The 23,114-nt window shown below is 40.9% G+C and overlaps 1 protein-coding gene across 2 annotated transcripts in view; it reads left to right on the top strand.

Annotated features, from left to right (window-relative positions):
* The window catches only part of LOC134358088 (LYR motif-containing protein 4), a 151,993-nt gene that overhangs the window by 88,923 nt on the left and 39,956 nt on the right, over positions 1-23,114 (top strand). The window contains exon 3 of one of the 2 annotated variants that reach the window (XM_063070037.1): positions 12,746-12,818. The exons of the other annotated variant lie outside the window; for it this stretch is intronic. Coding sequence (XP_062926107.1) covers positions 12,746-12,818 — 73 coding nt within the window. The remainder of the gene's footprint in view (positions 1-12,745; positions 12,819-23,114) is intronic. 2 annotated transcript variants of the gene reach the window in all.

The raw sequence follows: 23,114 nt of genomic DNA, 5'->3' as shown, positions 1-23,114 counted from the left end.
CAGATCTGGCTTGCATGTAGAAGTCAGAGGGTAGTGGGCAGAGGGACTTAATTGAACTGGTGGTCTGTAATTAGTGGTGTCCTGCAGGGATCTGTGCTGGGACCTCTGCTGTTTGTGATGTATATAAATGACCTGGATGAAAATGTAGATGGGTGGGTTAGTAAGTTTACGAATGCTACCAAGGGTGGTAGAGTTGGGGATAATGTGGAAGACTGACAAAGAATGCAACACATATTAGTTGCAGATATGGGCAGAGAAATGGCAGATGGAGTTTAACCCAGATAGATGTGAAGTGTTGCACCATGGTAGGGCAAATGCAATGAGGCAGTACACTATTACGGGCTTATGGAATGCTTGCTTTTATTAGTTGGGTCATTGAGTTCAAAAGTCAAGAGATTGTGTTGGAACTTCATAAAACTCTGGTTAGACCACATCTGGAGTATTGCATACAGTTCTGGTAACCTCACTACAGGAAGGATGTTGAGGCTTTGGAGAGGGTGCTGCCTGGTGTAGAGTGCATATGTTATCATGAGATGCTGGACAAACTTAGGTTGTTTTCTTTGGAGCTGTGAAGACTGAGGAGGGATCTGAAAGAGATTATGAGAAGCATAGATTGAGTGGACAGAGAGTATCTGTTTCTTTGGGTTGAAGTGTCTAATACCAAAAGGGATGCAATGAAGGTGAGAGGGGATAGGTTCAAAGGGGATGTGAGAGTTAAGTTTTTTACTCAGAGAGTGGCAGATGCCTGGAATTGCACTGCCTGGCATGGTGGTAGAGACAAATACATTAGAGGCTTTTAAGTGACATTTAGATAGGCAAATGAATATGAGGAAATTGGAGGGACATGGACATTGTATAGGTAGGAGGAATTCGTTTTTGAGGGTTTTTGGTTTGCTTTTTAGTTTGGTTTGGCACAATATTTTGGGCTAAAGGGCCTGTTTTGTGCTGTACAATTCAATGTTCCATGTTTTAATGACATCTGAGTTCAGAAGTGACACTACCAAGAACATAGATGAGCAAAACCAGAAATAGCTAACGACAGTCCGTTTTTATTTGATGTAAAAACAAGAAACCCTACCCAAAAATCTGCAAGGCAAGGAAAATCAATTTGTGTAATTTAATTGATTGGAACTGAATGCAAAAATATTTTTAAAAAGGTAATAGCCTTGAATTAACAATAATTCAGCCAGCATACTAAATCTGCACTTTTAATCATTGCAGGAATAATAAGAATTCGAAATGTCAAGAGGTATGAACATGGGGGGACAAAGTATCTTATTTGCCCTGAAACTGCTTAGAACCTTCAGAAAGGGAATATTGTGCTACATTGTGGTTGAATCTTAATTGCCTTCTGCAATGGTCTGGCAAACTGCTCAAGAGCTGTTAGGAAATAACAATAAAAACTGGTCATGCTAGTACACCCTTGCTTGATAAAGCCATTTGAAGGATAAGGATGTACCAAAAAAAATCATAGTATGCATTAGGAATAGTCAAAAAGCAATTCAATAAGTGAAGAGATATACTAGAGATTAAGTTGCATTCCTATGACACCTTTGATATTCCTTTCAAGATTACCTAAAGCCTTTTACAACAAATGGAGCACATTTTAATGATAATCACTGTTATAATATAGAAGTAGCAGCCAACGTGCACATAGGATCCCACAAAGTAATGTTGAAATTGGTTTATTATTGTCAGATGTACCAAGATACAGTGAAAAGCTTGTCTTGCATACTGTTCATACAGATCGTATCATTACACGGTGTATTGAGTAGAACAAGGTTAAAAGAAAGCACAACGCAGAATAATGCGTAATCCTACAGAAGAGAGTGCAGTGCAGTTAAGTTGCAAGATCATTATAAGTTAGATTGTGAGGTCAAGGGTCCAATTTATCATACTTGGGAACTACTTAACAGTCTTATAACAAGAGGGTAGAAACTTTCCTTGAGCCTGGTGGTATGTGCTTTCAGTATTTTGTATCTTCTACCTCATGGAAGAAGGAAGAAAGAATGTCTAGGGAGGCTGGGGTCTTTGATTACACGGTTGCTTTATTGACGCAGCAAAAAGTTGAAAAGGGACTGGTTTCCGTGATGTACAGAGCTGTTTCCACAACTTTCTGTAGTTTCTTGTGGTCACAGTTATCATACCAAGCCATGATGTATCCAGCTGGGGTATATTTCTGTGGGGGATCAATTTTTTTAACTATTGAAGATCCTCGGGGATATGCCTTTATCCTCTTGAGGAAGTACGGACATTGGTGAACTTACTTGGCAGTGGCATCTACATGGTTGAATCAGAACAGGCTGCTGGTTAGATCATGAAATCCTCAACTTCAGCACCTTGATGTAGATAGAGCATGTGCACCATTGCCATTCCTGAAGTTAATGACCAACTCTCGTTTCAATGATTTTTACAGAAAGGTTGTTATCGTGATTCCATGTTACTAAATTTATACAGCTAACATTGAAGCTATATTGCTCAATTGCAATGCTTTTATTCTCCTCGAGAATTTACCTCCATCATTTTGGCTGGTGAAGTGAAAGCGGGCGAAGCACAACAAATGCTTGCTGATCTAGTTACAGAGGCTGAAACCCCTATCCAGATGCTGCTGTTATGATCATGGGTGGTTCTAATCCTGCTTCTTTAAAACAGCAACTTCCCTCTTTTCACCAGCACTTAAAATATGCTACTAGAGAAGGTAATATTCTGCATGATCCAAGATGCCTATCATGCCACATCCCATGCCCCCATGGACATTCTGAGCACACTATAATTCAGCATCCCTGCATACAGGCAAAAAACTGAAAACTGTGAAGTCCACTAATAAGGTTGTAACACTAGTTCCAACAGCACCAGCTGACATAGTTAATTCCTATATGAGCTTTTGTGAAGATGCCTGTGTACCCACTAAAACAATCACCATTTACAGCAATAATAAACCCTGGTTCATTGCAAAACTTAGCCAGCTGTGTCTGGAGAAGATGAAGGCCTACAGGAGTGGAGATAAAGGTGAGTTCATAAAGACTCAGTGCAAGCTTGAGAAGGCAATCAAAGCTGTCATATACCAATATTAAGTCAATATGGAAAACCAGTATTCTGCAAACCCCATGAGCCTCCACATCCAGCGCTTTCTCAGCAACTTCTGCCACCTTTAGCGGGATCCTACCACCAAACCCATCTTTACCTCCCTCTTCCCCCACTCTCTGTTTTCTTCAGGGATCAATCGCTCTGTGATTCCTTTGTCCATTCGTCCCTCCCCACTAATCTGTCTCTCAACACTTAACTCTGCAGACAGAAGTGCTGCATCTGCTTATTCACCCCTTCCCTCATCTCCATTCAGAGCCCCAGATAGTACTTCCAGGTGAGGCAACACTTCAGCTACATATCTTTTGGAGTCATCAACTGTATCTGCTGCTTTTAATACGGCCTCCTCTACATTGCTGAAACCCAACATAGATTGGGGGACCGCTGTCGAGCACATTCACTCCATCTACAACAAGCAGGATGTTCCGGTGGCTAATCTTTTAAATTCCAATCCCATTCCCATTCCAACATGTCGATCCATGGCTTTTCTACTGCCAAGATGAGATCACCCTCAGAATGGAGGAGCAACACTTCGTATTCCATCTGGGTAGCTTCCAATGTGATGGCATGTACATTGATTTCTCTAACCTCTGATAATTTTCCCGCTCCCCCTTCCCTGTTTTTCTATTCCCGACTCTGACTCCCCTCTTACCTCTTCTCTTCTTCTCCCCTGCTGATCAACTTCCCCCGTGATCCTCCTCCTTCCCTTTCTCGCATGGTTCACTCTCCTCTCCTATCAGACTCCTTTTTCTTCAACCCTTTGTCTTTTCTACCTAACCCCTCACAGCTTCTCACTTTATCCACTTCACCGCCCACTTGGGTTCATCTATCACCTTCTAGGTTGTGTTCCTTCCCGTCCTCCCACCTTGTGACTTTTTCCCCCTTCCTTTCCAGTCCTGATGAGGGGTAGCAGCCTGAAACATCAACTGTTTATTCCATTGATGTTGCCTGGCCAACTGAGTTCCTCCAGCATTTTGTATGTGTTACTCTGGATTTCCAGCACCTAAAGAATCTCTTATGTTTATGTTCTGCTAATGACTGTTTTTTACTCTGGAAAAGCCTTCAGTGCATTACCAACTACAAAAAGAAGTCTGCCACCCCCCCCCCCACCCCACCATGCCCCAATGTCCCCCTACTCCCAGTCTGGTTAAATGAGTTTTGCAAATTTAGCTCACAGATCACACTTCAAAGACCACCCTTTGTTGTCAATGAAGAGGAGGTGAGGAAGCTGTTCAAGAAGCAAAATATCAGGAAAACTGCTGGCCCTGTCTGTCTCTCCTGCCATCCTCATTTTCACCATGGATGTCCAGTCCCTATAGACTTCTATCCTCCATAAAGAAGACCTTAAAGCTGTCTACTTCTTTCTCAACAAAAGACCCAACCAATTCCCCTCCACCACCACCCTCTTCCATCTGTTAAAACTGGTCCTCACCTTCAACAACTTCTTCTTCAGTTCCTCCCACTTTCTCAGAACTCAGCGGTAGCCATGGGCACCCACATGGGCCTGAGCTATGCCTGTCTTTTTGTTGGCTATGTGGAACAGTCTATGTTCCAAGCCTTTCCCGGTAATGCTCTTCAACTCTTCCTGCACTAATTGACGATTGCATCGGTGCTGCTTCATGCACCCATGCTGAACTAATCAACTTTGCCACCAGCTTCCACTCTGCCCTTAAATTCACTTGGTCCATTTCTGACACCTCTCTCCCCTTTTTTGATCTCTCTGTCTCCATCTCTGGAGACAAACTGTCTACCATTATCTTTTATAAGCCTACCGATTTTCTTGACTATCTTGACCATACCTCTTCCCACCCTGTCTCCTGTAAAATTGCTATTCCCTTTTCTCAGTTCCTTTGTCTCCACCACATCTGTTTCCAGAATGAGGCTTTATTTCTAGGACATAGATATGGCCTTCTTCAAAGAATGGGGTTTCCCTTCTTCCACCATTGATGATGTACTCACCTGCATCTCCTCCATTTCCCAGACATCCGCACTCACCCCATCTTCCCATCGCCTTAACAGTGATAGAGTTCCTCAGCAAGTGACAGAAGTTCCACACCTGTCCATTCACCTCCTCCCTTACTTCAATTTAGAGCCTCAACTGTGATTCTGTAGAGGTCATCTACTGTATTTGGTGATCCCGATGTGGCCTCCTCTACATTGGCGACAGTCGTCGTAAGTTGGGGACTGCTTTGTCGAGTACCTCCGCTCCATCCGCCAAAAGCAGAATTTTCCAGTGACCAATCATTTTAATTCCTATTCTGTTCCCATTCCAATATGTTGGTCCATGGCCTCCTCTTTTGCCACGATGGAGCCGCTCTCAGGGTAGAGGAGCAACACCTCATGTTCCGTCAAGCTAGAGTCCTGGTGGTGGGAATGTTGATTTCTCCTTCTGGTCATTTTGTTTTTCCTCCCCCTTCCCTCTTTTCCCTGCTCTGCCATTTAATTGTGGCTAATCCATTTCCCTCTCCACACCATTCTCCTGCCTGCTACCTGTAACCTTTCATGCCCTGACTAATCAAGAACCTATCATCTTCTGCCTTAAATATATTCAATAATCTGGCCTCCACAGCTGCCTGTGGCAAAGAATTCCACAGATTCACTAAAGAAATTCCACTTCATCTCGGTTCTAAATGGGCAGCCTGTATTCTGGGGTTCTGCCCTCTGGTCCGAAACTCCGACAATATAGGAAACATCCTCTCCATACCCACACTGTATTTGATCCATCCTAATTCTTATAAATTCTAGTGAGTACAGGCCCTGAGCCATCAAACACTCCTCATACAAGACTTTCATTCCCCAAATTATTTTCGTGAACCTCCTTAAACCCTCTGCAATGTCAGCACATCCTTTCTTAGATAAGGGGTCGAAAACTGCTCACAATACTCCAAGTGAGGCTTCATCAGTGCCTTATAAATCCTCAGCATTAGGTCCTTGTCTTTTATATTCTAGTCCTAACATTGCATTTGCCTCCCTCACCACCAACTTAACCTTTAGAGAATCATGGACAAGTATTTCTAAGACCCTTTGCAACTTTAATTCTTGATTTTTTTTCTATTTATAGTCTGCTTTTAATCCTTCTACTAAAGTGCATGACCATACACTTCCCGACATTGTATTCCATCTGCCACTTCTTTGCCCATTTTCCTAATCTAAGTCCTGCAGCCTTCCTGCCCCTCCACCTATCTTTGTATCGTCCGCAAACCTAGCCATAAAGCTATCAATTCCATCATCAAAATCATTGATGTACAAGGTAGAAAGAAGTAATCCCTGTGGAACACCAATAATCATCAGCAGTCAGTCAGAAAAAAAGCTCCCTTTTTTCCCACTCTTTGCCTCCTGCCAGTCAGAAAATTTTCTATCCATGCTAGTATTTTTTAGTGTAATACAAAGGACTAACACTCTCATGTGTGCACCTTGTCAAAAGCCTTCTTAAAATCCAAGTAAACAACATCCAACAATTCTCTGTTTTTCCTACTTGTTATTTCCTCAAAGAATTCCAACAAATTTGTCAGGCATGATTTTCCCTTATCATGTGTCTCCAAGTACCACCCCATGGTTCCCTTCCTTCCTTTTCTCTCATGGTGCACTCTCCTCTCTTATCAAATTCCTTCTTCTCCAGCTCTTTACTTTTCCCAACTACGTAGCTTGACTTATTTCCTTGCCAGTCCTCCTTCCCCTCGTGTCTCCTTTTTATTGTGGCAGCTTTCCCTTTTATTTCCAGTCCTAAAGGAGGGTCTTGGCCCAAAATGTTGACTGTTTATTCATTTCCATAGATGCTGCCTGGCCTGCTGAGTTCCTACAGCATTTTGTGTGTGTTCTGATTTCCAGGATCAGCAGAATCTATTGTGTTTAAGAAATAAATTGGATTATAGTTTAGCTGAGTACCTGGAGCAGAACACAAAAATGTCTATAATGTCTAATACAGAAAATAAAGATAAAGTTTATTAGAGGGGCTCAGGAGACTGCAGATGCTGCATTCAGGAATAACAACCAATCTGCTGGAGTGTTCTGCATCCAGATACAGGTTTTCAACCTAAAAGTTTGCCAGTTCCATTCCTCCCACAGATGCTGCTCAACCCACTCAATTCCTCCAGCAGATTGTTTGTTGCTGGCATTTATTAGGTTAAATTAAGTTCAACAATGAAACATGAGGCAGATCTTTTATTTTGCTTTTTAAGTACCCGAAAATGCAAAGTATGTCATATATTTTACATTCATTATTTTGGAAAGATGAATATTTCTGTATTTGGACATCCAGTTTCAAAAACATGGTGTAAGTGTCATTTAAAGCTGATTGTAAATTCAAATATGGTGGTTTTTTTTCTTTTTGCGACACCAGCATCCAGATTTTTGTTTGTAAAATGCAAATCTAATACCACTTTGGGGACAGTTTTGTGCTCTCGTCACAGTATTATTAGCAAGTAAATTGAATCCAAGGAATTGAATTCCCATAATAATTTCAAGCTATCACTAGAATTGGCTTTCGTCCCTTTATCTTGTTGATTTTTAGGATGGTAGTTTGCATTTTAAAAGAACATTATCTATCACAATGCATCACCTAGTCCAAAGAAAATGAGATCAGTAGCTTAAAATGTTCTTCCTTTGAGGATATGAATCCAGAATTTTTATATCTTTACTATGAGATATTCAACAGATTTTGGAGAAAAGCCTTATTAATATGAACAAGTTTTGGTTAGTAGTATAGTGGTTAAGCTAGAGGATTTATAATTCAGAGGCTTGAAAAAATGATCTAGGGACAAATTCAATTTTATGCAATTCTGGGTTGTTTAATTAACTTAAAAGCTATGGTTGGCAATGTGAAAGTGAAACTATCAAACTTCCAGGAGGAGAAACCTGTTTGGTGTTAGGAGTGTGTGTAGGAATTTAAACTTGGTAAGTTTTTACATAGTTAATGGAGTAGGTACATGTTCATAAAGTGATAGATTGACACATGAATGCCTCCAGCCTCCATATACATCATTGTAAAGCTGATGTTGAGGGAGCAGGCAACCTTTTCTTTCCATACCACCACCCTGATACACCAACTGGTGCACACCCTTCTCAGCTTCATTTATGTCCCTGATCATGTGTGACTGAGGACTCGGGGTCCACTGCAACATGGTAAGCTCCTAACTGAACTTCTGAAATGGCCTACCAACTATGCGATGATACAGCACCACTACCACAAAGTGTAATTAACAGAGACTCCAAGAAATGGTGAAGTTTATCATTGATTAAAATGCACCCTGTTTAGGAAAAGGCTGACTTGGTTGGCATGGTATAAAGAAATTTTAGAACATACAGTAGGTCACATTATGGTTTTTAAGGCATTTAAAGAGGGGTAATAATTGCTAATCATGTCAGTGGCATTCAGACCTTGCAACTGATGAATAGACCAGGATCAGATGGATATACGGCAGAGCGGTATAAAGCATGGGTCCCCAACCTTTTTTGCACCACGGACCGGTTTAATATTGACAATATTCTTGCTTTTCTGGCCGACCAGGGGTGGGGGTGGGGTGATCAAGTAGGGTTAAACTCACCTCAACATGTCTTTTACAGTTTGGGTTGCCAACTTTCTCACTCCCAAATAAGGGATAAAAGTAGCAGTCAAATCCCGGGACACGTTACCCCAAGAAAGACTACCATGACCATGAAGCCTTGGGTGGGCACCTGTGTGTGCATGTAATGTGCGCATGCGCGTACGTGCTGATTTTTTTTCCCCACAAATCGGTTTTGCCTTCATCTTCCCGACTATACTGTACATACATTATTTCTACTTTATGTAAGCTGTGTATTTATCATATCATTCCTGCTTTTACTGTATGTTAGTGTTATTTATTTTTGGTTTTATGTGTTATTTCGTATGATTTGTTAGGTTATTTTTTGGATCTGGGAACTCTCAAAAATTTTTCCCATATACAAACCCTGTTTCCAGAGAAGTTAGGATATTTTCCAAAATGCAATAAAAACAAAAATCTGTGATATGTTAATTCACATGAACCTTTATTTAACTGACAAAAGTACAAAGATATGATTTTCAATAGTTTTACTGACCAACTTAATTGTATTTTGTAAACATACTGTTACATACCCCGTAACTGGGTTGCCAAACCAGCAGAAATAGACCACCCGTTGGAGTCTGGATTACTAGAAACTAATAAAGTTTTATTAAAGAAATAAGTAACATAGTGCTCTAATCGTAAGGATATAAATGCAACAGGTTAGCAATGATAATACACACATGTACACAGAACTAGGCTAATAGGAATCAACCAAGCTCTATCGCAGTCTAGGGGTAAAATGATCAGTCATAAGTGACGCAGAGTTCAGTTCAGCTTAGTACAGTTCGCATTAATCGCCGTTGTGCCGTTGGAGAGAGAGAGGGGGAGGGGGATGCGATTTGATTCAGGCAGACCTTTGATATCTTCGCAGTTGGTTTCGAGCGGACCCTTTTATGTCTTCTATCCCACTGTGGTCACCGACTGTAACCCCTCCATTCCAGATGCGATCGTTCTTCCGTGGTGAACCCGGCCCCCAGGCAAGGGCGGATACACACACCAGGTTCCCACTGATCGTACCTTTACACCCTGTGAGCCTATGGTCGGTTCCTGCGAACCGGACCTCCAGACTTCCACCAACTTGTGGGGGCCCACTGCTCTTTCCATGGTCTCGTTATCTCGTGATCTCATGGTGTGTCGCGTGCCTTAGCGAACCTGCTCTTTTTATCCCCCTGCTGGGGTATCACCTGTCCATCAAACTTCAAACAGTTCAGGTTCAAAGTACCCGATCTGTCAATATTCTGAATTGTGTTTCTTTTCCGTTAATCCCTCTCTCCTCTCTTATTAGCATTTTGAATGTTTCTCCATTGTCTCTCTTATCTCTCCAATTAGCATCAATCGTCCGATAGCTTGGTTTGGGGTCACAATACACAAATTTAGAATTTGATGGCTGCAGCACACTCAACAAAAGTTGGGACAGAGGAATGGTTACCATTGTGTTACATCACTTTTCCTTTTAATAACACTTGTTAATCATTTTGTAACTGAGGATACTAATTGTAGTAGATTTGCAATTGGAAATTTTGTCCATTCTTGCTTGATATAAGACTTCAGCTGCTCAACAGTCCGTGGTCTCCGTTGTCTGATTCTCCTCTTCTTGATGCGCCATACATTTTCAATAGGAGATAGATCTGGACTGGCAGCAGGCCAGTCAAGCACACGCACTCTGTGTCTACAAAGCCACGCTGTTGTAGCCCGTGCAGAATGTGGTCTGGCATTGTCCTGCTGAAATAAGCATGGACGTCCCGGGAAGAGATGTTGCCTTGATGGCAACATATGTCTCTCTAAGATCCTAATATACGCCCCAGAGTCAATGGTACCTTCACATACATGCAACTCAACCAGGCCGTGGCACTGATGCACCCCCATACCATCACAGATGCTGGCTTTTGCACCTTTCGCTGATAACAATCTGGATGGTCGTTTTTATCTTTGGCACGGAGAACTCGACGCCCATTTTTTCCGAAAACTAGCTGAAATGTGGACTCATATGACCACAGCACACGGTTCCTCAGTCTTTCAGTCCATCTGAGATGAGCTCGGGCCCAGAGAACTCGCCAGCGTTTCTGCATAGAGTTGATGTATGGCTTCCTCCTTGCGTAATACAGTTTCAAGTTGCATTTTTGGATGCAGCGATAGACTGTGTTGAGTGACAATGGTTTTCCGAAGTACTCCCGAGCCCAGGTGGCTATAATTGTCACAGTAGCATGATGGTTTCTTCGGCAGTACCGCCTGAGGGCTCGGAAATCACTCGCATTCAACAGTGGTTTCTGACCTGGCCCTTTACGCACTGAGATGTCTCTGAATTCTCTGAATCTTTTCACAATATTATGTACTGTAGATGTTGAAAGACCTAAATTCTCTGCAATCTTGCGTTGAAAAATGTTCCTTTTGAACTGACTAACAATTCTCTCATGAATTTTGGCACAAAGGGGTGAGCCCCGACCCATCCTTGCTTGCAAAGACTGAGCCTTTGATGGATGCTACTTTGAAACCCAGTCATGATACCTCACCTGCTACCAATTAGCCTGCTTAATGTGGTGTCTTCCAAACTGCTGTTACTTGAATATTCGGTGCACTTTTCAATCTTATTTTAACTCTGTCCCAACTTTTGTTGAGTGTGTTGCAGCCATCAAATTCTAAATTTGTGTATATTTACAAAATACAATTAAGTTGGTCAGTAAAACTATTGAAAATCTTTTCTTTGTACTTTTGTCAGTTAAATAAAGGTTCACGTGAATTAACATATCACAGATTTTTGTTTTTATTGCATTTTGGAAAATATCCCAACTTTTCTGGAAATGGGGTTTGTAAATTAATGGTAATTGCTTCTTCGCTTCATGCCATTTCGGCACGAAAGGTTTTGTAGGAACACTGTACCTTAGTGGGGGAAATACGGGACAAACCGGTTTAGCCCAATATACAAGATGTCCCGGCAAATAAGGGACAGTTGGCAACCCTATGTTCAAGTTCAACAGTGCGTGACAGGGAATGAGGAAAAGTGCAGCTGACTCCTATCGTTTCCTCACGGCCTGGTAATACATGCTTTGCAGCCCGGTAGTTGGGGACCGCTGGTATAAAGAGTTTAGAAGTGAGTTAATTCCTGTTTTACTCCCCACACTGAACTGGACCCTAAGAAAGGCGCAAATGCCATCCAGCTGGAAGGAGGCGATAATCTCAGCTATACCGAAAGGCAAGGGTAGAATGGAATGTGGGTCATTTAGACCAATATCTGTTCTTAATGTGGATTACAGAACATTTACCTCTATCATGGCCAAACGATTAGAAGAGTTTCTACCCACACTGATACATAATGATCAGACAGCTTTTATACAACGCCAAACACAAGACAATATATGAAGGACACCACGTTATGGAGCATAGAAAAAAAATGAAATTGAGGCAATAGTAATAAGTGTGGACGCTGAAAAGACATTTGATTCGGTTAATTGGAATTTTCTTCACAGAGTTTTACATAGATTTGGTCTACATGACACAATTATTAAAACTATACAGGCACTATATGACAATCCTACTGCTACGATTAAAATCAATGGATATTTATCTAATAGTTTTACCCTAGAAAGGGGCACAAGACAGGGTTGTGCATGGTCACTGCTACTCTTCGCATTATATCTGGAATCATTAGCTCAATACATCAGACAAAATGAAGATATCAGGGGAATTACTATTAAAGGGACAGAGCATAAATTGGCCTGTTACGCAAACGACATTTTGATCTATCTAGGGCAACCAACATACTCTTTGCCTAAATTGATGCAATCCTTTGAACAATATGGCCAATTATCAGGATACAAGATCAATATAGATAAAACCCAACTACTTTCATATAACTATAGCCCACCAAGAGAAATTGAAAGTAGATATCCTTGGGCATGGCAAACAGAGTCCGTCAAATATTTGGGCATCATTATGCCAAAAGATTTGTCAAAATTATCAGAATGCAATTATCAGCCTATATATATATAAAAATTAAGGAAGGTATAACAAGATGGAACCTAATTCCTTTTCTTGGTCTCAGTTCAAGGATTGAATCTATTAAAATGAATATACTGCCCAGACTACTATATCTCTTTCAGATCCTGCCAATAGAGATTAACCAAAATCAATTCAATGAATGGAACAAGATGCTATCAAGATATATATGGCAAGGTAAAAGGCCTAGGGTTCGTCTCAAAGCTTTGCAATTAGCCAAGGAAAAGGGGGGATGGGGCCTACCTTCTCTTAGAGATTATTATTTTGCAGCACAGTTGAGAGCCGTGATATGCTGGTGCAACCTGTCATATGGCACTCAATGGAAAAACATTGAGGAGAGGATACTTTCCATCCACATACAGGCAATTTTGGCTGATAACAACCTACAAAGTTTCATAAATAATATTGACAACCAGTGGGTGAAATGGACTTTTAAAATATGGAAAACTATTATAAAAGAATATAAACTAGAGAGAGACATTGCAATTCTTAAATGGTGTGCATATGACTTGGATTTTACGCCGAATAAACTCGATGCTAGATTTAAGGACTGGGCAGCTAAAGGAATAACAGCTATTTGCAATATAATGAAAGGAGGAACACTGTTCAGTTTTGAAATGCTCGAAGAGAAACACATTAGAAAAACAAGACTCTTACCGGTATTTACAGATGCAACAGTATGCTAATAGAACGGTAAAAAAATGTAACCAAGGCAAGTACATGTCTGATAGAGCTATTTAGAAAAGCATATAATTCAGACAACAGTAGTAGAATAATTTCAAGCGTGTATAAGGGTTTGTCAAATCTTAAAACACATTCGACTTCATACATTAAAACAAAATGGGAGAAGGAAGCAGGGATAATAATACCTGAGGAAGACTGGACAATAATATGGAGGTATCAATGGAAGTGTGCCAGTTCACAGAAATGGAGGGAGTTTGGGTGGAAAAACTTGATAAGATACTTTATTACACCCTCTCGGAAATCCCATTGTGATAGTAACTCCCCGTTTGCTGGAGAAATTGTGGAAGTCAAAATGCAAAGCATTATCATATTTTCTGGGAATGCCCCGTTATCAAAGACTATTGGAGTAGGATACATAATACCCGACAAGACATCTTTAAATGTGAAATACCCTTAGAATTAAGACCATATATTTTGGGTATATACCTCAGGAATGGTTGAAAAGAGATAAATATTTAATGAATGTATTGCTGGTGGCTGATAAAAAGACCCTTACCAGGAAATGGTTATCTCAGGAGAGCCCAACTTTAAATGTATGGATGGAAATTTAATGGACATTTACAAAATGGAGAAGATAACAGGATCCGTTAATCATAAGTTGGAACAATTTTATTCATACTGAAAAAAATGGTCTAACTACATAACACCTCATAGGCCTGATTTTATTCTCACAAGTCAATGAATATGTTGTAAAAAAAAATCACTCCCTACTCTGTACATAGTTTTCTTCTTTCAATTGTTCTTTCTTTCCTCTCCTTTCTATAAGGATAAATATTATAAATATTCCTCAGATAAATATTATGTGGAGATTTATGACAAATATGATTATATGATATATATGTACAGTATCTGAAATACATCTTATGGAAATGTTTGATGAAATTCAATTAAAAAAATTTTAAAAAAAGAAACTTGTGAATAGATTAACATTTTATGATTTAAGATGTATCACAGAGTATTGAACGATGCATTTATTCAATCTTCAGTTATCTAAAATGGATCCAATGTTTCATCTATTAATTTCTTATGATAAATCTGTTTAGATACCAGGAAAAAATAATGAAAATGTTTGCAAATTAAACTTCCAAGCAATAATCCCTTTCCTGGCTTCTGAAATGTTAGTTTTCTGTATTAAATGAATAACTTGGGTCAATAGAATGTTCAAATGAATTATAATGTAATCTTAAACTCCCCCCCCCCCCATTGATCTGTTAAATTGTTTTAGTAATTTTGTCTGGATTTGAAAGTAGTCTTAGCTTTACACAGCAAGTAATTGAACTTGCTGTCTGTTTCTTTCATGATCTTGGTACCTTTGGTACTCTTAAGTGACACTTTCTACATGTACACATTCACCCATTAAATTATGCTTCTAGCAGATGTCACTGTACACTGTGTGCTCCTTAATATCCCCACCACGTCTTCTGCATGACTTCTACATAGATCATGATGAAGATGTGGTGAGGATATTAAATGGCATACAGTGAATTTCTCCTGGAAATGTGCTGAACAGTCAAGTCTATCAATCTTGGACAGATGAGCACGTGACCAGCAGCAAGATAAACCTCAAGAATGCCATTTTAAAGACTATGTTGCACATTTGTAGGGAGTAGTGAGGCACATACTGGAGGACTTTTTATTGGCCTCCATGAACAAAATACTCCCAGAAATAGATGTTTTATTAGGTACTTTTCTCAGAAGGGAGCATAGCTGAAAGAATGAACAGAAAGCATGCAGAGCCATGAAAAGTTTTAGGGAGAATAAGAGAAAGGGGAAAGGGGGAAGATGGGCAGAAGTACTCTCATCAGGGGGCCGAGGTGTTTAACCTGCATACAGGAGATTACATCAACTGGAATCTGGAGCAACAAACAATCTTTTGGAGGATCTCAGCAGGATGAACAGCGTCTGCAGGCAGACAGAATTGTCGTCGTTTTGGGTTTAGCTCCTGTGTTCAGCATACATTTACCTCCCTGAATCTCTGATATAAAAACTGTCCAAGATGTTAGAACTTAATAAAACTATCCTTACTCAAGTTTGCTCCTGCAATAGTTTTTTTATTTTCAAATAGGGCAAGAGTCACATTGGCAACTGCAGTAATGATGTCAGTGGCAATGAATTTCAGTAACTCAGCAAGTCAGGCAGTTTCGATGTACATGGCTTCTGCAGAAATCCACAGCATCTTGCATTTTGTCACCTGATGCACCAACGCTGTCTTCATTTTCTCTTTGAATAGACTCATAAACAGCAAGCATACAAATTTGATAGGATTGATATGCTTTTCAAAGGTATTGTCAAGGTTCATAGATGAAAAATAAAGGGAAACCAGGATCGATCCTTAGGGTTACCAGAGGCAGTGCATGGTCCAGGAAAAAGAGAGGCAGGTGCAAATGTTTCTGCAGCTTTTACTAGACGCACAAGGACTGAGCAAGGTCAATGTTGCATATGTGGCTGGATTACAAAGAAGAGATTTTGGAAGGAGATGGATGGTCAATCATGCTAAAATTCTGCCCACGGATCATATAGAGTGAGGAAAAATAGTTTACCTTTAGTTTAGTTACTTAAATGGTGTTTATGAATCAATTATATATCCTCCCTGATACAAATGCAATAATCTGAATCATGCTTTTAAGATTAATTCCATATAACAAGATGCTTCAATCCTAGTTTAGTCAATTATATGATTATGTCATTTTTTTTTAGTGAAATATAACCCAGTCATAATTGTCAATGTAGAATCTCACCATCAAGAAATGGAGAAAATTAGGAATTGGGAAGACCTAAAAGAGAAAGCTAGGAGGAAAAATTTCCAATAAAGGAATTGCAGTATCACAACTCCATAAATTAATCAAAGGACAGTGCCAGTTATTAGGGAAAAATGTTCTAAATGCATCTCAGAAAATTATAAACTGTTCATAAAGTATCTGTTTACAATACTAGTTATGTAATCGATATTTAATATGAATACTGAGGAACAACTTAAATGTTAGGAATTACAAACAGCATGAAAAGTGTACGTGTAGTACAAGGAAGAAATTGAAGAAAGCTATTCATTACTTCTTTTTAAACAAACATAGAATTTTCAAAATGATGGTCTGTTTTAAATGTAATATCCTGATAAAAATCTGAAAAAAAATATAATTTCTGCCTTCAAACTTCAAGTATCAGTATTATGTTACAAGCAGGATGAATTCATTCACGGATTCTCTCTCTTGCAATGGAGCCTCTGGACAAGAATAAACATTTTTTTTTACTTTGCATTTTTATTCTGATACGAACCTGATCATCCCTGATCACATGTATACAAAACCCTGTGAAGGGCAGCTTTGGGATTTTTCCCAATTACTGCAGAGTGGTATAAGTTTCAAACTAAGAAGAATTCTGTATTTTGTTATATAACTTGAACAAAGTAAAGGTTGTTTGATTTAGGTTAATTATCAATCAAGTACAATAGCTTGCCTATCACTGTTTTGTCCAGTAACAGAAGCATTCTTTGTCCCCCTTCGCCCACACCTCAGTGAGTTCCGCGTTCTCCATGACGCAGAACTCTTCTTCCGCCGGCACCATCTTCAAGTCTACTTCTTCGGCAAGGACTCTCCCACCCCCACCGATGACCCCTTCTCCCATCTTCAACCCTCCTTCTCTTCATGGACACCCCGCTCTCGTCTTCTGCCTGCTCTGGATCTCTTTATTGCTAACTGCCGACGGGACATCAACCATCTCAACTTCAACACACCTTGTTCCAATTCCAACCTCACTCCTGCTCTCCACTCCCTCCGCACTAATCCTAACCTTACTATAAAACCCGCCGATAAGGGGGGTGCTGTTGTAGTCTGGCGCACTGACCTCTACCTTGCCAAGGCACAGCGACAACTCGTGGATACCTCCTCTTATTTACCCCTCGATCGTGACCCCACTAAGGAGCACCAGGCCATTGTCTCCCACACCATCACCGACTTTATCAGCTCAGGGCATCTCCCATCCACTGCTACCAACCTTATAGTTCCCACAACCCGCACTTCCCGTTTCTACCTCCTACCCAAGATCCACAAACCTGCCTGTCCTAGTAGACCTATTGTCTCAGCTTGCTCCTGCCCCACCGAACTCATTTCTGCATACCTCAACACTGTTTTATCCCCCCTTGTTCAATCCCTTCCTACCTATGTTCGTGACACTTCTCACGCTCTGAAACTTTTCGACGATTTTAAGTTCCCTGGCCCCCACCACTTTTTTTTCACCATGGATGTCCAGTCCCTATATACTTGCATCCCCCATCAGGAAGGTCTCAAAGCTCTCCGCTTCTTTTTGGATTCCAGACCTAACCAGTTCCCTTCTACTACCACTCTGCTCCGTCTAGCAGAATTAGTCCTTACTAATAATAGTTTCTCCTTTGGCTCCTCCCACTTACTCCAAACTAAAGGTGTAGCTATGGGCACCCATATGGGTCCTAGCTATGCCTGACTTTTTATTGGCTTTGTGGAACAATCTATGTTCCAAACCTATTCTGGTATCTGTCCCCCACGTTTCCTTCGCTACATCGACGACTGCATTGGCGCTGCTTCCTGCATGCTTGCTGAGCTGGTTGACTTCAATAACTTTGCCTCCAACTTTCACCCTGCCCTCAAGTTTACCTGGTCCATTTCTGACACCTCCCTCCCCTTTCTTGATCTTTCTGTGTCTATCTCTGGAGACAGCTTATCTACTGATGTCTACGATAAGCCTACTGACTCTCACAGCTATCTGGACTATTCCTCTTCTCATCCTGTCTCTTGCAAAAATGCCATCCCGTTCTCACAATTCCTTCGTCTCCGCCACATCTGCTCTCAGGATGAGGCTTTTCATTCCAGGATGAAGGAGATGTCTTCCTTTTTTTAAAGAAAGGGCCTTCCCTTCCTTCATCATCAACTCTGCTCTCAAATGCATCTCCCTCATTTCACACACATCTGCTCTCACTCCATCCTCCCACCACCCCACTAGGAATAGGGTTCCCCTTGTCCTCACCCACCACCCTATCAGCCTCTGGGTCCAACATATAATTCTCCGTAACTTCCGCCACCTCCAACAGGATCCCATCACTAAGCACATCTTTCCCTCCCTCCCCCCCACTTTCCGCAGGGATCACTCCTTACACGACTCCCTTGTCCATTCGTCGTCCCGCCCCATTCCTCCCCACCGATCTCCCTCCTGGCACTTATCCTTGTAAGCGGATCAGGTGCTACACACGTCCTTACACTTCCTCCCTCACTACCATTCAGGGCCCCAGACAGTCCTTCCAGGTGAGGTGACACTTCACCTGTGAGTCGGCTGGGGTGATATACTGCGTCCGGTGCTCCCGATGTAGCCTTCTATATATTGGCGAGACCCGACGCAGACTGGGAGATCGTTTCGCTGAACATCTACGCTCTGTCCTCCAGAGAAAGCAGGATCTCCCAGTGGCCACACATTTTAATTCCACGTCCCACTCCCATTCTGATATGTCTATCCACGGCCTCCTCTACTGTAAAGATGAAGCCACACTCAGCTTGAAGGAACAACACCTTATGTTCTGTCTGGGTAGCCTCCAACCTGATGGCATGAACATTGACTTATCAAACTTCCGCTAATGACCCACCTCCCCCTCATACCCTATCTGTTATTTATTTATATACACACATTCTTTTTCTCCCTCTCCTTTTTCTCCCTCTGTTCCCCTCACTATACCCCTTGCCCATCCTCTGGGCTCCCCCCCCCTTTTCTTTCTCCCTAGGCCTCCTGTCCCATGATCCTCTTATATTCCTTTTGCCAATCAACTGTCCAACTCTTGGCTCCATCCCTCCCCCTCCTGTCTTCTCCTATCATTTTGGACCCCCCCCCCACTTTCAAATATCTTACTAGCTCTTCTTTCAGTTAGTCCTGACGAAGGGTCTCGGCCCGAAACATCGACTGTACCTCTTCCTAGAGATGCTGCCTGGCCTGCTGCATTCACCAGCAACTTTTATGTGTGTTGCTTGAAATTCCAGCATCTGCAGATTTCCTCGTGTATGGTATGCAGTTATTTTTTTAGGCAATCTTTGTTTTCTGAGATAGTGTTAAAATGAATGTACTGCCACTGTCAACGAAAACTGAACACCTTTGAGGTATTATTGGCCAACATTTTCAAGCTGTACAGAAGCACAATTATCACCAGGGAAATCCTTGGAATTCTTCATCTTGAGGAAGGGTCTCAGCCAAAAGCATTAACTTCTTATTCTTTTGCATAGATGCTGCCTGACCTGCTGATTTCCTCCAGCATTTTGTGTGTGTTACCTTGGAAAAAAGTGGTTTTGCCTCATCAATGATATTACCAGCCATTAGGATCATATTATAGTTATCAATTCAATGCAGGCATTATATTTGAACATAGAACATAGAAATTTACAGCACATTACAGGCCCTTTAGCCCACAATGTTGTGCTGACCATGTAACCTATTCTAGAGACTGCCTAGAATTCCCCTAGCACATAGCCCTCTATTTTTGTAAGCTCCATGGACCTATCTAAGAGGCTCTTAAAAGACCCTATTGTATCTGCTTCCACCACTGGTACCGGCAATGCATTCCACGCACTCACCACTCTCTGTGGAAAAACTTACCCCTGACATCACCTCGGTACCTATTTTCAAGCACCTTAAAACTACGCCCCCTTGTGTTAGCCATTTCAGCCTCTGGGTATCCACATGATCAGTGCCCCTCATCATCTTGTACACCTCTGTCAGATCACCTCTCATCCTTCGTCACTCCAAAGAGAAAAGGCCAAGTTCACTCAACCTATTCTCATGAGGTACGCCCTCCAATCCAGGCAACATCCTTGTAAATCTCCTCTCTACTCTCTCTATAGTATCCAATGATATGAAATCTGTAAATTTATCATTTTCGTTACATATTTATCTTAACATTGCATGCATCTTTTGCCAGTTTAGGGCTATCTCTGATTTGACAATATTTTGTGTGTTTTTTGACATATCCCAAATCTTTTGATGTCTACTTATGCTGCTTGTTATTCTTAAAGCTTGAGTTTGTAGATCAATTCTGAAGCTACCAGAAACGTATATGTAGTTTCCTAAATGCAGAGCTGTTCCATAATATATTTTGGCTCCAGATATTCTGGTCCTGATTTAAGAGAATTCTGACTTGTCCTCTACAATTTCTCAAAGTGAACAATTTCTTAGGAGTGAACTTCAAAGTGTTTTCTTTTAACCAAATTAACATTCTCTCTTCTTTCATGAGAATATTCAGCGCATTAGTTATTCAACTGATGTCATGTCAACAAATCAATTATTCAATACATGTCATAATTAGGCTTGATCCAAGTTTTTTATGTGGGAACCATAAGCCCTATGTGGGAAAAGGGACCCCATACCATTGGAAACAAGAGGAAATCTACAAATGCTGGAAATCAAAGTAATACACACAAATTGCTAGAGGAACTCAGGCAGAAACGTTGACAATTTACTGTTTTCCATAGATGCTGTCTGGCCTGCTGAGTTTCTCCAGCAATTTGTGTGTATTAACCATACCTTTGGAGTTTATCAGAATGAGATTAACTGATTGAAATAAATAAGATCCTGAGGAGGCTTGTCAAGCTAGGTGTTGGGAGGATATTTCTTTGTAATAATCCTGTCTGATGTGTAATTTTTAGAATGAAAGGTCAGTCATTCAGGACAGAGACACAGAAGAGTTGCCCTCAGATCTTCTTGAAATTTTGTATTCTGTATTCATGACGATAGAAAATGGGCACTAAGGTATTCTTGGCCAAGCTCAAATGGACTTGATTTTGTGGAGTGGTGAAGTAGTCTCAAGATGCCCTATAGCTGCATCCTGCTAACACAATTTATCTCTTCATTATGTGACAGTCCAAAGGAACATCCCTCCACTTGTCAGTTGAAACGCATGGGTCTCATAAATGTAAAAGAAGCACAAGATTCCATAACCCATCATGTCCCAGGCCCAGGAAACATTTCCCATTGCAAATCAGTTTGGAACCAAGTAGTCTAAGGGAAGATTTAGTCTGATGTGTAAAATATAGGGGTTTGGTCAAAGTGAACAGGAAGTACCCAGATCTGTACGAAAGAGATGAAGAAGTTCCCCCTTGTGGGCATAGGTGGAAGAATAAGAAAAAAAATGAGGAAATATGATTTCATCCAAAGATATATTGGGATCTGACTGTCTGAAATGGTGGATGAGGTGGAATTCCTCGCCATATGCAGTATCCAGATATATATTTGATGCCAAAAACCTACAGTGCTAAGTATCAAGAAGTAGAAATTAGCTTCAAGAGCTTTGTTCTCTTTAGATTAGGTGGACTCAGATGGGTTATATGGTCTCCTCTGTGCCATATGTCTTGAGTCAAATATTTTTACTGAACTGTACAATTTAATGCAGGCCCTCCTCAGGTTATGACAAAGCTCTCTCCCTGTGATCTGTTTATAACCGAAGCAATTCGCAAGTTGGAAATGCGATTGTGAACAGAGTGCCTGCACAGCAAAAGATGCTTGCAGTCATATAGCAGGCAAAATCTGTACTTGCCTGTCTCCCAAGCACTCATTCTTATAAACAGGCTGTACGTAAAACAAGAAATCATAAGTTGGAGAGGCATCATAGAGCACTACATCACAGACACAGACTCCTTGGCCCACTTAATCCATGCTGTACTGCTATTATGCCTAGTCCCATTGACCAGCATTGGGACCATCGCCCTCCATACCCCTCCCATCCATGCACTTACCTAAAGTTTTCTTAAATGTTGCAGACAAAACCATATGTACAACTTCCACTGGCAGCTCGTTCTACACTCTTGAATGAAGAAGTTCCCCCTTGAGTTTCCCTTAAATATTTCACCTTTCACCCTTAACCTATGATCTGTATTTCTGCACTCACTCAAATTCAGTGAAAACAACTTGCTTACATTTACCCTATTTATGCCCCTCATAATTATGTATATCTGTATTAAATCTCCTCTCATTTGTCTTGTGTTGCAGGGAATAAAATCCTAACCTATTCAAACTTACCTCAAGATCCAGTAACATCCTTGCAAATTTTCTCTGCACTCTTTCAATCTCATTGATATCTTTGTTGTAGGTAGATGACCTACACACAATCCTCCAAATGTGGGCTCACCAGTATCTTACTCCAACATAACATTCCAGCTCCTGTGCTCAGTACTCTGATTTATAAAAGCCAATCGGCCTAAAGCTCTCTTTATGACTCTATCTACCTGTGATGCCACTTGTAAGGAATTATGGACCTGTATTCCCAGATCCCTTTGTTCCACCGCACTCCTTAGTGCCCTACCACTCACTGTGTAAGTCATACTCTGATTTGTCCTCCCAAAATGCAACACCTCACACTTGTCTGCATTAAATTTTATCGGCCATTTTTCCATCTAGTTCAGATAACCTTCCTCACTCTCCACTACACCCTAAATCTTGGTGTTATCCACAAAGCTGCTGATCCAGCTTACAGGATCTGTAGACGATTTTGAAGGAATTGGCACAAGCAAATTCTAGGCACCAGAGTGTCGAATAGCAATATGGAAGTAATTCTACGGAAGAATTGAACTTGTATGTTCATTAATTTGCCTTGAGCAGTAGTTAAGTTCCTATCATCAAAGTTTAGTGTGTATTCTTTTTAATTTGAACTCTTGCTAAGTTGGTATTTCCAGGACACAATCTTGAATGTTTGTCCAGGATATATTGACCCAAGTTTGCTGAGAATTACAG

This window comes from Mobula hypostoma, chromosome 17 (assembly GCF_963921235.1).
Source record: "Mobula hypostoma chromosome 17, sMobHyp1.1, whole genome shotgun sequence".
NCBI classification, from domain to species: domain Eukaryota; kingdom Metazoa; phylum Chordata; class Chondrichthyes; order Myliobatiformes; family Myliobatidae; genus Mobula; species Mobula hypostoma.
The sequence above is the reverse complement of the archived record's forward strand: the minus strand, read 5'-3'. Positions and strand labels throughout refer to the sequence as shown.